This window comes from Sturnus vulgaris, chromosome 6 (assembly GCF_052056855.1).
Source record: "Sturnus vulgaris isolate bStuVul1 chromosome 6, bStuVul1.hap1, whole genome shotgun sequence".
NCBI lineage: Eukaryota > Metazoa > Chordata > Aves > Passeriformes > Sturnidae > Sturnus > Sturnus vulgaris.
In genome coordinates this window covers 41,790,951-41,806,200 of record NC_142248.1, presented here as the reverse complement: position 1 = coordinate 41,806,200, position 15,250 = coordinate 41,790,951, and the positions used below count along the sequence as shown (strand labels likewise).

General features: G+C 41.7%; 1 protein-coding gene across 1 annotated transcript in view; it reads left to right on the top strand.

The window, feature by feature from the left end:
* Window positions 1-4,834: 4,834 nt before the first annotated feature.
* Window positions 4,835-15,250, top strand: part of SYNE2 (spectrin repeat containing nuclear envelope protein 2) — a 152,659-nt gene continuing 142,243 nt past the window's right edge. The window contains exons 1-2 of the mRNA XM_088166323.1: window positions 4,835-4,947; window positions 14,427-14,488. Coding sequence (XP_088022449.1) covers window positions 4,869-4,947; window positions 14,427-14,488 — 141 coding nt within the window. The 5' untranslated portion in view covers window positions 4,835-4,868. The remainder of the gene's footprint in view (window positions 4,948-14,426; window positions 14,489-15,250) is intronic.

The window sequence follows — 15,250 nt, the reverse complement described above, 5'->3', positions numbered from 1 at the left end:
AGAGGTATGGGAAGAAGGGTTTGAGTCTTAGGAGTGCCCTCATCACAGGGAAGGCTTTTGTTGGTGGTTTAACCATTTGAGGTGCAGCTTGAGCCCAGGTGGCCAAGAATCAGCCCCTTTGGAGAACACCATGGAAAGCTTGCTTCTCCAGGAGGACATTGCTAATGGCACTTTTCTTGTTTCACTTATCCTGTGTTGTAGAGAAGATGAGCTTGCACAACAGCTCTGGTGTAATTCATGTAAATTAATCCAAGGGGAATGAATCCATTGGTAGTAAGAACCCAGTTCCAGGTTCCCAAGAACTGGCAGTTCCCTGGAACTGTGATACTTCACAGGCTATCCCAAGGTGTAAGAAGTTAATGCTTTTCTACATTAATGCTACACTCTCCAGAGAGAGGGAAAGACAAGGTCATTCCCCTCACCTTTGTTTTTATCTCCACAGACAAAGTGTGGTTTGAAAGCATTTGATTTATTTTTCAGCACTGTGGGTATATATTTCCTAGTTGTCCAGCATTTCGTGGAGGGGAAGGGATTGGTTTAGCTCTGCAGTTCATTGAATTGTTATGAAACAAAATAACTGACTTAAATATGAGCTGGAAAAGATGATCCTTCCTACTGCCAATGAAAACCATTGGTGGATTTAGACTCTTCAGAGCCTGATTGTTTTATACTCCAGAGGCTGTAATGATATAGTTACAGTTGATAATGCTGTATTTGAATGAAATTTGGGGCAGGGAGGAGGACAAAGCGGGCATATTGTCCCTGTATAATCCCTTCTTAGACAATCTGTACCTTGTACCTTTTAAAGAAGACTAATCCTTGCAGGTGTGTCCTCCAAGACTGTGTTTGTGTCTCCCCTTCAAAGCAGCTGTGGAGTCTTCTGTTGGGGCAGGGCAAAATGCATCTCCTATGTTGGATGGTGAACTGAGGGTTTGAGGAACTTGAAAGCTTTAGCATAAATTTACCTGGTATTAGCTGTGTGTCTTCATAACCTGCACTGTGGATTCATTGAGTGGATGTCTGTGTTTAAAGAAAAAAGTTTAAAATTTCCCATCCTTTTGGGAAGGAAGGCATAAATTGACTTTAAAAGAATAAAACACCATATGCTTTTCTTTACTTATACATGTTCTATGATCATGTGCTGTAATTTAAGTTAATTAATAAATTAAGTAACAATTAAAGTTTATTCCTGCTTTAGATCTTAATATACTTTCTGCTTTGAAATCCTGGAAGTTTTCTTAGCTTTAACTACTTTACTGCTTAGAGATCTGAACTGAGATTGGGATCCCATCACATGAAGTGCAGTGCAAGCACATAAAAGGAGACACTGTGCTGTGTTGTTGCTGTAGCTGGCATGGGTTGGGGACAGAGGAGGAACAGTCACAGAAAGGTTAAAAATATATTCTGTGTTGTTTATGAAATGTCCATCACAGTTGTTCATGGCTCTTGCATACTTTCCTGTTATTATAATGGAATTTTATTGCCAAATCCTGCTCCCTTTCTCTGGACTGTGGTCCCAGTGACTCTGGCATCATAAAAGTTAGTTGAACATATATTGGCTTTGCCCATGTCATCATCTCAAATGTGGATGCTTTGAAGTTGAACAGATCTGTAAGTTTCCACTGTCTGGGAGTTTGCTTACATACATCCCACATGGGCCATCTGTCATCATCTTCAAGGTGGTGATCAAAAAACCAAATTCCAGACTTAGTCATACACAAGAAATATTAAGGCTACCTGACATTTTGCGTTTTCAGACTTTATGTTTGTATTGCTTAATCTTGAGAGAAAAAAGAAGGGAGTTTCCCAGGAAAGACTCCCTTGCCTTTGGCATAGGCAGCATTGCTGTGAGCACTGGATTCTTGCTCAGCCATTGCCCATCCTCAGCTCCTGTAAGAGCCCCGTATTTATTAAAGAATTCCAGGTTGGAAGGGACCTCAAGGACCATCTTGTCCAATATTTTTTGCTAAAAGCATGGTCTAAACAAGATGGCCCAGCCTCCTGCCCTGTCAAATCATAACAGTGCCAATGTTGTGGAATCCACCACTTCCCCGGGGAGATTAATTCAATGAGTGATTGTTCTCTGAAAAGTTTTCCTCTTGTTTTAATCAAAATCTCCCTAGCAGTAACTTGTACCCACTACCCCTTGTGTTTTCCACGTTACTCCCTGTAAAAAGGGAGTTTCCACCCTCTCTGTGGGCACCCTTCAAATACTGGAACATGGTAATAAAGTCTCCCCTTAGCCTTCTTTCCTCAAAGCTCAGCAAACTCAGATTTCTCAGCCATTTCCCCACACATGCCTCCCAGTCATCTTTGTGCTCTTTCCTCTCCAGCCTGTCCACATAATATTTTGTACAGCGTGGTCCCAAACTGCCCCCAGTGTTCCAGGTGTCGTGACAAGTGCTGAGCGCAGTGGGATAGTGACTCCTCCATCTCTGCTGTGATGCCCTTGTTTGTGCTGCCCAGTATTTTGTTGGCTTTCTTGGCTAATTTAGATACCTTATGATTTCCATCCTCACCTCAAGGCTTGGCTTGTTTATATCACCATGTTCGTGTGCCAGCCAAAGATCAAATTAATCCTTTTCCTCCTATTTTTGCTTGCTAAGCAAGCCAAACTCTTGTAAAAAATGTTTTTTTTTTATTATCCAGATGGGTCTGACCTTTACCTGCCCCAGCTGGAACTCTGCTTGCTCAGATCTGGTGCCTTGAGCTGCAGCTCTGAGTTGTTGGTGACTTGCAGAAGTGCTGCATGGTCACTGCAAGAGGTGGAATCAGTGCTTCAGCCTTATGAGCTAATAACTATTTCTCTGGAAATCCAGAGGCTTTTTTTCTTGCCTCGTTTCTCTCTGTCTGGCCTTTGCTTGCTGTAATAATGGTGGGAGTTTGTATTATTTAATTAATGGTTTGTTTTAGAATTTTTTTGGTTTGTTTTTATTTAGAGTTAGGATTAATAAATATATGAAGGAAATGGATTTTTTGTATTTAGATTTGGTTGTTTATTAAATTTCATTAAAAAGTGTAGAGCATTTAGCAGTATTTTTAGCTACTTGCTAAAAGCGAGGAAAAAGGAAGATTTAACTGTTATAAGGTTTTTTAAAGCTAAATAGTTTAGTAGAGAATTAAAACTTATTTTTAAAATTTAATAACTTACTTTTCATGATGGTGTGACACTGACTAATTAGAAACTATTACTTGAAATTTATGAAAAAGAAGAAAGAAGATGAACACTGAAAGAGACTACTTAAATTTTTAAATTTTGTTTTATACTTATAAAACTTCAAATTTAAAACCTCTTATCATGTGAAAGCACACACTTCTATTTAACAACACATCTGTGATTTTAATTTCATTACTCAAATTTAGAAGCCTTCTTTAAGGCTTCAGGTTAAAAGCAGTGTTCTTTAGGATGTCAGTGCTAGAAAGCAGAGAAAGCTCAAAAACCCCAGGTTTCTGGGATCCAACAGCTCTCCAGCAAGTGATGTCCCATGGCAGGGGGTTGGACTGATGGTCCCTTCCAGCCCAAAGCATGCTGTGATTGATTCTAAATGTGGGCAATAAGCCCTGGTCTCATTTAGGTGCTGTAAATGTGAGTTTATGGATGTTTGTGAAGTGTTCACATGCCAGGCTGGCGAGTGCCATAGGAAATCTTGTGAGGGACTCAATAATCCTGTCATCAGAGCAGCTCTTGGATAAAGCACAAGGACACACGTTGTTCAGGGTGAAGAAAATAAAATAATGAGGAGCTCCTTGTGGGATGCATGTTCTCCTTTCTGCTCAGTGAAGGAGACAGAGAGTGAGGAAAAGTAGTATAGAGTGGAGTAAACAAAGGCTGCCTCATGATTCATGGGCACAAGGGAATGGATGTAAGAATTTCTCTGGCATTCCTTAATGTTGTATTTCCTGACTCATCTATTCACGCCCTTTATTTTGACATATACTTGGTGGATGAGTTATTAATATATGGTGTGGAAATCCTTGTGCTTCTGGTGAAAAGGTTACAGTTGTGCAGGTAACAAAGCTTGTTTAAGAGTGAGTCCTTATTTAATTTTCAGCTTAATTTTTTTTGTGAATTTGTTTAACTTCTGGGTTCTTGATAAAAATAAGTCTCTATCTTAAGCATCTAGTTCTTCCTAAGGTGGCAAATTGAACAATAGTGCAGAATGAGGAACACTTACAGTTTTTTAAGGAAAATAGAGCATATATTTTTCTGAAGTTGCATTAGAGATAGGGGAGATATCCAGGGAGAGGAAAGTGGAGAAGTTGGAAAAACAAACTCCTTCATGGAGGTTGAGGAGTAACAAAAGTACCAGACAGAGACAACGGTTGTGTTGATTCTCACATTACTGCTGCTTTTTCATTTCATCTTAATCTTTGCAGATGCTGCCTGAATTGTTTCCATTCTGTAACAATTAGCCAGGCAGGAAGGGAGAACTGAAAGGTACAAGAATTAAAAAAATGAGGTTTGGCAGCTACCAGTCTGCAGAAGGCGCTGTGAGCTTTCCTCACCTTGGCTTTCTCAAAGAAAGCAACGGTGTTTGAATTTTCCTAATCCTGGAAAGGATTTTGTTTTCATGGCAAGACCCACTGGGATCCTGGTTTGTATTGTGGAGTGCTGCTGGCCACTGTTAGAAAAGAGTCAAAGGACCAAATCTTGGGTTCCTGCAATAGGAACAGTCGCTTTATTCTGTATAAACTGAGGGAACAGCTGACCAAGAGGAAAAAACCCAAAACAAAATGTGTATCTAGGTGCCACATCATCATTGAACATTATCAATTTTTATGTAAAACTGTACTGATTTCCCTTTTTTTTTTTTTTTTAATAGAATTTCAGTTTGGAAATTGATTAAAGAATCTCCATAGAATTCAATATGGCATCACAGCAGTCATCTGCATCAACAGAGGAGCAGGCTTCCTCTGAAATAGATGATCTCCATCTAACGCTGCAAGGTAAGTCACTGAAGTTTTCTGTGTCTTTTTAATTTAGATTTTTGTCAAAAAGCTGTGGCTGTGTGTACAAGTTGAAGGGAATTCTGAGAAACCTCTTTAAACTAGGGTTGTGGTGAGTGTCTGTGCTTTGCAGATGTTTCTGTTTCACGAGAGAGGCTTCAGCAGGGAAATGACAGATAAGCTCTTGTAGCACTTTCTCGTGATATTTTCAGATCAGTTGCCTTTTTTGGTACTGATGTGCTCACTGGTTCTTTTGCTTTGTTACTCAGAATACATGTTGCTGTAAACTGTTTGGGAAGGAACCACCAGCATGAAAACAAGCCAGTTCTTTAGTTTCCTTGTTTTCAGTTTGCTGACAATTAGGTGGTTGCATTGAGCTGTCTTAAGCTATTGACTACAGTGCTATTTTTATTTTATTTTATTTGTTTTTCTCTTTTTAACTACTATATCCTCTGCAAGTGGGGATAATTTTTGTGGCATCTAAACAAATGTTTTATGGGTCAAGTCCTTGGTTCTTACTTACGTGGTACAACTTGTTAAGAAAGTACTCAGTGGTGATTTTTAATTATTTCAGTTTAATGGCATCTACCTGGACAGTTAAACGATAATGAGTGCATCCAACCTCTCAGAATTTCTGGGTTTTCCTTACTTACATGTTGAATTTCTATTTCTATAAGAATTTTCTGTGAAGGTTGTCTTTGCTTTGAACATGTTCATGGAGGCTATCAAGGAGGCTAGTCCTGGCAGCAGGACTAGCCCTGCTGAAAAGCTTGGTTTTGGTGTGTTTAGAGCCTGGTTATCCTAGAGTGGATGGGCTAACTCCTGTTTCCACAGAGCTATTTCCTTTTAACTCCCTTACAATGAAATTTCTGTGGTGGGTGGTTGAGAGCAAATATGTTAAAAACAGATGGTTCAAAAGAATATTCTGCCAAGTCACTTCTGTGATCCATATTTGCACTAATACTGTCGTTGAAGCCATGTGTTTTGACGAGTGAGTGTTAATAGTGGTCTAAAGCCAAGTGCCTTTAATGGTGAATTTTCTTCCGTTTTGCTTCAGTATTGCATTTTCAGGAGAACAAGCAAAAACTTGTAGCAGACAGGAGCTAGTCTGACTTTTGCACCAAGCACAGCTTGTCAGACACACATTTGTTGTGCCAGTCAAACTCAGCCTTGGGTAGAAAGGCTGAGATGGCCGTTGTTGTGAAACAGATTTGGAAAACACTCTCCAGCTTGAAGGCAGATTTGAAGTTATACACCATTTTTAGGACAGGGTTATACTTTCAAATTCTTTCTTTTTTTCTGAAAAGTCAGGTTGGTGTTTGTGTTGATTAAGTTTTTTGTCAATATCTCATTGAAGGAGCCCGGCTTAATAAAATTGAAAAGACTGTATTTCTTTGCTGTAATAAATGGAACTCTTATATTATGCTGAAGTGAACACATTGCAAATCTTGTGCCTAAGCTATCTGTGCCTAGCTGTTGTAAAAGATGCAGAGACATCCCTTAGAAGTGACATGAGCCATTTTTTGTCATGATTGAAGACACAACAAATGGTACTGACACATTTTGTGTATGGAGATGTGGCACTGCAGCCTCTGCTCAGGGTCAAACAAGCAAATGGCAATACAGCTGTGAGGAAGCACCAAAGACACGCTCCCTGACATGACATATAGGGACCATTAGCAGCTCTGCTCACAGATCTGTGGTAGCAAAGGTCAAATAAGAAGAATAGGGTCACTCAGTGAAACAGGTTTTTCCATTAATAGGAATCTTGAGATGTGTGAAGCAGCCAGCAACATTGATTGCTTTAAATCTTCAGGTCCACCTGGAGAAGTGTTAGAGAAATTTCAGATTCAAAGAGCAGCTGCTTATAACTATCAGAAAAGCAGCTTACATTTTGTGTGACTGCAGATGGATGTAAAACTTGTTATGAGCTCCTTTTTAAAATTGTTGGGATATAGCTTCAAAGAATATGTCCAGCCTTGTATAATGCACAGCATAACAGGAGACGTGCATGAAGGAAAAAAGCAGCAGTGAGATCTAGTCTGGATGTAGTCTAGATATATTTTAATCTACTTTTAAGTTCTTTATGATCCAACCTTCCATTATTCCTGAAAGGCATCCCATGGGGATAGAGTACTTGTCTAGTCTGGTTAATTAGGGCAAGATCAACTTAATGTGTCAGTTGGTTTGGTCATATAACTTTGTGAAGTTTATGCCTAAAAAATGTAAGAAAATCATTAGCTTCATTTTTTCCCCCTTCCCTACCATGTGTAGGCATGTTATTTTAGGTATGTTTGACTTTTATTTAAGTTACTGTCTTCTGCAAGGACAGCACTTTCGGGAAGAAGGAAAAGAGAGTGAAAGAACAATCTCCTTTTAGTAATTAGTGGAGAGTTTACTACTTATTAGTCCTACTTATTATAGAATTACTTTTAATTTATAGCTAGTTGGTTAATAGTGTAAAAGCTTGTTAGTGGGTTTTTAGGTAGGAGAGTGTTCAAGGGTGAACTTTCCCTTTCCTTAATAGTGTTTGACCTAGAAGACGCCATAAAGAAATTCACTGGAAAATAGGTAATAATGTAACTTTGTTCTCAGTGCATCTTTCTTGTCAGCTGATTACTTTTAAGGAGATTGAAGCTTGAAAAACATGAAGAAAATTGGTGAAGAAATGATAGCCGAATGTTTTCTAATGCCCCCATCTCCTTGCATTTTCAAATGGTAAAGCTAGTCACAAAATCATGAGGCTGAAGTAAAGAGCTGCAAGAATATAAACCCTTATATATGGATCTTTTTAGATTTATGTATTGCTCTTTAACCTTTACCAGTTTTCAAGCTGATACCCAGATGAGAGTAATAGTTACCTCTTCCCTCCCTGCCAAGAAAATGGAAATTGCTATGAAAACGCATTATGTCAGGAGCTGGCAGGCTTCTTTTATTTTCTTTTTTCCCTTCCCTCTGTCCCAGATGTTATAATAAAATTTAATCAGATTAAGGTCAACATTATCTCGGCCCTTTCCTTCAGCATCTCTCTGCTTCTTTGCAGTTTTCTGATGCAGCATAACTTAGAGCAGCTGCAGGATTGCTTTGTTGCAGTCCTTGCTGCACAGCCATGTAAAAGTGCAGGTGCAAAGCCTGGAGCTGGACCTAGAGTGGCCATATCCAGTGGGGGAATACTTAAGGGAAGGGCTTCTCCTGCCAGGCAATCTGCAAACATTTTGGTGATGCTTGATAGGGAGATGCTTCATTGCACTGTGGGCCATGTTTGAAACCTGAAGTCACTTTTGTTGTAGGATAGGGCAGGCAGGAGCTCAGGGCTTGGCTGGCAATGAGCATGGGAGGAATAAAGCAGGATTCCTGTCCTGTGTCTCCTCCTCCTGTGCTTCCCTCCCATCACTGCATCGTGGGCTGGCCCCAGAGAGGGGTCCAGCCTGCTGCTCATCCTGCTGCGAATTGAACAGGCACGGTCAACATCCAAAACTGCCTTTGGCTACTTGAGATGAGGAGGCATGTCAGCTGCTTGGTAAGGGAAGGGCTTCCTGGCAGTGCTTTGGGAGCTGCTGGAGATGGAGCCACGCTCGGCTGCTGAGCAGGAGTGCGGGATGGCAGCGCGGGGAACGCGCGGCTGCCCGTGGATGGACGGGTGCAGGAGCAGCTCTGCAGGGTTCGTGGCACTCTGGAAAGGATTGTTTTTCGCTTGTGGAATGTAAATCTCTACCTTTGAATACTTTGAATCTCTACCTTTGATCCTGGGAGGATTCAACCTCTATTTTCTGTCCCATGCACACATCCTCCCTGTCTTCCCTAGGACAGCAAACAGACCCGTGTGTGGCACTTCCCACCAAGCCTGTACAGAACTCTGTTTTCCCTTTTCTTTTCATGCTTGCTGAGCTAATTAAAACACACGAGAGTGTGTTTTAGCTCTTGGAGTTTGGGGCATGTACTTACTCTTTCACTGTTTAATTAACGGCAGGGGTCCTGATTTTTGGCTCCACTTATTAATCTGTGTACGTGTTACTGTTCATTACTGTAACCCAAAGCATGAAAATATAGGAATGTGGTTGCTAAAGCTGATGAGAGTTTTTGAAGAGAACTGATTTTGAAGAGAGTTTAGTGGTAAAAAATGCATGATACTATTTTCATGAAGTTATGTCTAATCCTTTATGAATGATTTCAAGTGAAATTGAAAATATGGAGATATGGATATGGTATATGGATAGGTTTTGTTGTGCAGCTTGTAGTAGATTGTACTCATCTCTGAGTAAAGGGGTTTATTTTTGGGACCCTCTTAATTCATCCAGAGGTCAGGTAAATTAATAACTCTTACCCAGCTTTTTTTTGTTTCAACTGTTTATCTCATCTGATGGGGCCACTTGCTTATTGCAGCTACACTTTTTTTTCCTTTTCTATAATGATTTTTAAAAGTCCATTAAATGTTTGCTACAATTTTACCAGGGTGACTTTTACAAAAAGCTCCCATAGGAGCTGCAGAGAAGTTTATTCCTAGTTTATGCTGCCTGAATGAGGAGCTGCTCTGCAGTTCCCATAACTGCAAGGCTTCATTGGCATGGGACAGGGCTGATGGCACTGGAGAGGCAATTGAAACATGGCACTGCCTTGAAAAAAATTCAGTCGTGGGTATTTCTGTCTGCTTCACACTCCTAACATAAAAAATAGTTGCATAAAAGTGTTCCCTGCTAGGTAAATTTCAGTTTGTTAAAGGCATTATCTGGTGCGTAACTGGTTAAAAACAGGCATTAAAATAACAAATTCGTTTTCTTGAAAATGTTAGAAAAGCTACTTGAACATTTGTCTTTAAAAGTATGTTGGTATCTAAATCATGTGACTTGATACCTTTTAAGAATTTAACCTCAACCTGCCTATGTCCCTGAGTGCTAAACAGCACTTTGTGGTGGCAGTAAAGACAGTGAGGGCAGGGCTGCTCCAGCATCCTGACAAGAACAGCAAAATGGGTTTAAGAAAGCCAGGAGGGCAAAGCTTGGTGTGAACACACTTCCTGAGTTAGCAGCACTTTTGGTAAACTGGACAACTGGCTTTCAGAAGGAAAAGGAGGTTGAAAGGAGCAGTGCAGAAAGTTTCCACTTGTTTCACTGATGTGGTAGTAGTGACTTAGTTAATATTTATGTAATATTTAGATTTGAAAAGACCCATCCCTGCCTGTAGAGGTATTTTCCTTATCTTCACTGGCTTTTGGGTGAACTTCTCAATCTTGACAAAAAATTCTATGTTTGTTTTTGATTGCTTAACACCATGTTGCTGAACATAAATGCTGGAAATAACTCTTTTCCCTGCTTTCCTGTCTGCAGAACATGAAACTGTTGCTGGTTGGAAGGGAAGGGACTATACAAAGGGCTTGGGGGTTAATTGCTCACTCTCTCCCTGGATTAGCAAGTACTTAATTGTTCTTCTGCTGGTTCCAATCATTTAAAGAATGTACTTGCTTGGTTTATTAGTTCATACCAGCAGTGCTGCCTTGAAGGAGCTGTCCTGGTTATCCCTGCTTCCCATCCTTTGGTTCATCTTGCTGGGCTGTTGGGGAGGGTGGGAATGGTTATTTTGAATGAAACTGAAATAAGGAAGGTGCTGTGGCTGTCTGTGGGCATTGGGGCTGGAGTGAGCCCAGCACAACCTTTGTCCCTGCACACATGGTGGATGCACTGTGCTGTGAGCAGCAGCTCTCTTGATCTGTTCCTGATGAGCTCCCTGCACGCTGCTGTACACGTAGCCTCAGCTGACCTCAGTGGTGAAAGGAAGATATAAAAATATCATGCAAAATATCATACACAAGAGGTAATTCCTCCTGGTGAAACAGATGAGAAAATGACAGGCTTGTTCTCGTTAAAGTGATTGCTTAAATTTAATTTTTTTTTTAAAGAAGCCATATAGTTGTAAATTGTTCACTGGCAGTGATACACAAGTCGTGATAGAAGAAATCCTCTTTGCTGTTTGGTGACAGTGTTTGATGAGTGTGGATGGACAGGCTACATCTGTTCTGCCATGATTTGCTTCCCCCAGCTCCCTGCTGAAGGAGATGGTGCTTTTCTTAGAGCTGTCATTCCCCGCCTCAGGAAGGGAGGCATGAAAGGCAGAAGGGGAGAGTAGACTAATTTCCAGTCTTGTTTTTTTTTTTTCTGCATCACGGTTTAAGGAAGGCTGAGAGTAAAACCGGCTGGCAGTGCTGCTGCTCTCCTCTCCCTCCTGGGAGAGTTCAGCACTCACGTGTTCCCTGCCGTGTCCCTGTGCTCCTAATGATCAGCCTGGTTTGTAGCACTTGTTGGTAGCTCATTACTGAATAAAACAGTCATTGTCCAGCAGTGGGTATTGATTTTTCGCTGTCCTACGTGACACATTGCTTGTATGTGTTATTCCTCCCTAAAGAGATGTTAAGACAGGGTGAAATGTGATAGATTTTGGGTATTTTCAGATTACCAGGTTCTTATCTGTTCTCTCAGATCCAGTTTTTAGCTTAGTGAGTTTTGACCCAAAGTAAAGGGGGAATGATCAGGGTTTGGGTTTTTTTTTATAGCTTTTTTAATTCTAGGTCGGTGACATTTTGAAAACTAGGGCAAGAGAAAACCAAGGTCATTTAGAGTCCTACAAAATGCCTAACAAAGAATCCATTCACCCTCATAAAAATAAAAATCTGTATTAATTAACCACATGGTAGAGACAAGAATTGGAGAGCTTGATTAAATCATTAGTGCCTCTGAGCAGCAGCATTGGAAGGGGAGCTGAGAGGGAAAACACTCGGCCTGAAAATTGCAATACAGCTGCCATGGTGCCAGGAGCACATCTGTACTGAGTGTGTGTGGTGTGGAAACCCTGACTGCTGCACTGCAAGCTGGGGGAATACTGGCAAGCATGGAGTTCTGTTATCAATTCAGGAGGAGATTCTATTATTATTATTTGTTTGGGTAGGAAAAAAGGGCACATTGCAGCAGAGGCAGAGCAGCTGCTTGGAAGGGAGCCCAGTGGGTTGTGTTAGGTAGCTTGTGGAAGGTTTAAGGTGCTCTTATATGTATACACTGGAATAATCACTTTGTACTTTCACCAGGTGAGACATTTGCCTGAGAGCTGCCCATGTGAATCAACACTTGCAGTATCTGGCCCCTATTGCATAATGAAGCATTTTAATATGGATGTCAACCAAAACAAGGCCAAGTGTCTCATCCTAACCATCTGTAGCCAGCCCCAAGTGCGAGTTCTTCAAATCAGCAGCAGCAGTGTGTGTTTGGCAAGAGCTGCAGCTGCAGGAGTCCCTGGCGTCAGGCAGAGCAGTCAATATTTACTCTCTATCCCTTTTCAAATGCTAGCAATGCCAGCCTTGCCTGCCTGATAAAATAGAGCACAGCGACTCAATAATTGCTCGTTGGGTAATTGGAATGGCTCCCGCGTGGTGTTCAGCTCAAGGGTGTGGTTGGCTCCTGTGCTAACATGAAGCCACTATCTCCATGCTATTTTTGTCCTCCCTGTGAGCATTGCAGTGTTGTTTGGTCTGTGTGCCGTGTGTGCACTTAATTTTCTGTTTCCCGAACAAAACCCAATTTTGCCGTGTCATTTTTGTCCGTTGAGATTGCCCTTGTGTTACCCTTTGATGGCAATCTTTGTGATGCTTAGAAAGAATCCTAAAACAATCCTGAAAGCAGGGCAAACCTCCTGCTTCATGCCCCCGGGATGGTGGTGGTGCAGGTTAGTGGGGGGCTGTGGAAAGACACCTTCACTACAGGATGCAGAGCAGTGCTCCATGCAGGTAACACGAATGTTTTTGTTGCTGATCACCTGCCCAGTGAGGCAGAAGGCAGCCTGTGGGCTGAGGAGCAGGAGCCTGGCTTGTCCTCAAGTCTGTGTTTCATGAACTGATGAAGCTCTGCAGAAACTCCTTTGGTCTGTCTTGGATCATGAAAAGACCCCATGACTGGGGTTTGTGGCTGCCAATTCCCAGAGTGTAGTAAAATGTGGGACATTTTCCTCTGAGTGGTATTTTGACTTTCATGGGCAAACAGTCAACATTTTTTTTCCTTTCCCTGAGGACTTGATATTTTTGGTATCCTTCATCCTGCCCAGCCTACCAAAACATACATATCTGTTGCTGAGAAGTCTTGCACTTGCCTTACAATGTCAAGCTTGCCTTGAATTAATCTTTTGAGCAAGAGCATGCTTTCAGAGGTGGCAGAGATGGTCTGTTCTTACCCTGTCTTCCAGGTCTGTTTCTCCATGCAAGCCTTTAATGGGAAGCCAGCCCCAATGCTTGCAGTCAAGGCTGCTGTGGAAAAGGAGATGAAAAGGAGTTTGTGTTCAGGCTGTCTCTCATGAGCCTTTGGGATTACTGCAGGTGGCAGATGTCAGTCCATCATCTCAGGGGCCAGCACCTCTGTTTGTCACCTGTGTTCAGACTTCCAGCCCCTAGGGATGTGTGGGTTTTGTGGTATGTCTTGGAAATGAGGTGATTTTTTGGGAGGGAGCATGGGCTGGGAAGTCATGAACTCCAGTGCCCCTGACAGGGCTGGGTCTGGGGAGCCAGTCTGGTCTGACTGCTGCTCACCCTCTGCTTCACCTTCTGTGGGAACTGGATTTTTTCCCTTCTCTGTGCCCGGAGATGGACATTCATCTCTTTCTCACACAGGCAGGTGTGAGAAACCCTTCAAATGCTGTGTTTTCTGAAAGATGGTCTTAGCCATCTCCCTGTGTCCCTGCCCAGCTGCTCACTGTGTGGCCCCGTGAGTGCCCTGGGTGCAGAGCAGCATCCCTGTGTCACTGCTCATGCTCTGAGTCCCATGTCACTGCTCTCTGCTGCTGCACTAGTCCAAGCACTTCCTTCTTGCTCTGGCCTCTATTAACACCCTGTGTGCTCCTTTTTGGCTGGATTAATAATCTGTACACCCCAGGGAGGGCCCAGCAGTGGAATGGAAAGGATGCTATTAGAGGCTGTATTTCCCCATGACAGCCTCATAACTCTCTCCAGCCCTTCAGTTAGCAAAGATTTCTCATTGGCTTCACCTACAGAAGTGCATTTATCACCTAACTCCAGCCTGCATCCAACTCAATGCATGGCTTTTCCCAAATTCCAAGATCTTACATCTTGTCCTGATGATGGCTCTGAGTCCTTGAAGAAACATTTAGGAATGGACAGAACTATTGCAGACATATTTCTCTGTAGAGTTATGTGTTCACACTGCTCTTTGTATTTGCTGATCTTCTGAGAAAACCTTCATTAGTTATTCTCTGCATCCTGTAGGTTGTGCTTGATGGTTGTAGAGGTCTTTGCAGTACCAACTCAGCAAGCAAGAAAATACCAGCTATAAAACAAGAGTTGAGAAAAATTTATACTTAATACTAATTTAATATCTGGAAGAACAGACCTTAGGTTTGAGGTGAATACTATGTGTCTTTTTGAGAAAGAGGAATAAAACCTGATCATTTTTTCCATTAACTTTGTTTTCTTTTTTGTTTTTATTTCCCAGTCCAGCGAGAGTTTACACAGAAGAAAACCTTCACTAGTTGGATAAATTCAATATTGGCCAAGGTAAATGGGGGTTCTTTAGCAAAGACATGCCTTTTGCCTTTTTGATTCAGATGTGCTGGTCAAAGATGAAATCTTTTTAGGAACAAACAAAATTAGTGCAATTTTTTTTAGGCACTGGATGGGAAAAGTAGCCCCGAGAAGCATTTGTTTAGTTAGTGCAGCAGCACTGTATTGGGGCACGTCCAAGGACATTTGTATGAGGTGGTTTGTGTGTGGATGTCACTCTCCCTGACTCATGTGGTAAAACTTGTGGTGGATTGAGGCACATGTCTCAGGGTTTTACGAGTTTCTGAGTTTACAGCTGGTTTTACTGGGATTAGGTAAGTGTTATTCTATTATGCAATCCAAGAACATGAGTTTAATGAGACGACCTGAGTGACTGGTAAGTATTAAGACAAACCACATAGCAGTGGAGGTGCTCTTTAAGCTCGCAGAAAACAGCTCCTGCAGCATGTGCTGCTGGGGCTCTGACTTGCTCAGGTAAAAATGTTATAATCCTGTTTTGCTCCCTCCTTGAGCAGAAGCTGCTGAGCTCATGATAAGTTTGTGTTGAGTAGGTGAAAAGAGGTTTAGTTACACAGCTCTGTACTCAAATTTGTACTTAGGGTATATTGATTAAGATCTCAACATTTGAATTAACCGCCTTGTTTTGCTTTCCCTTTCTTAATTAGTTTTTTCCTTTTGCCAGAGACCTCCTTGAAAAATGTGAGTGCTTGAAAGTGAGGCCTAAAATTACCCTTAGAAGACACAGAGGCAGGACAA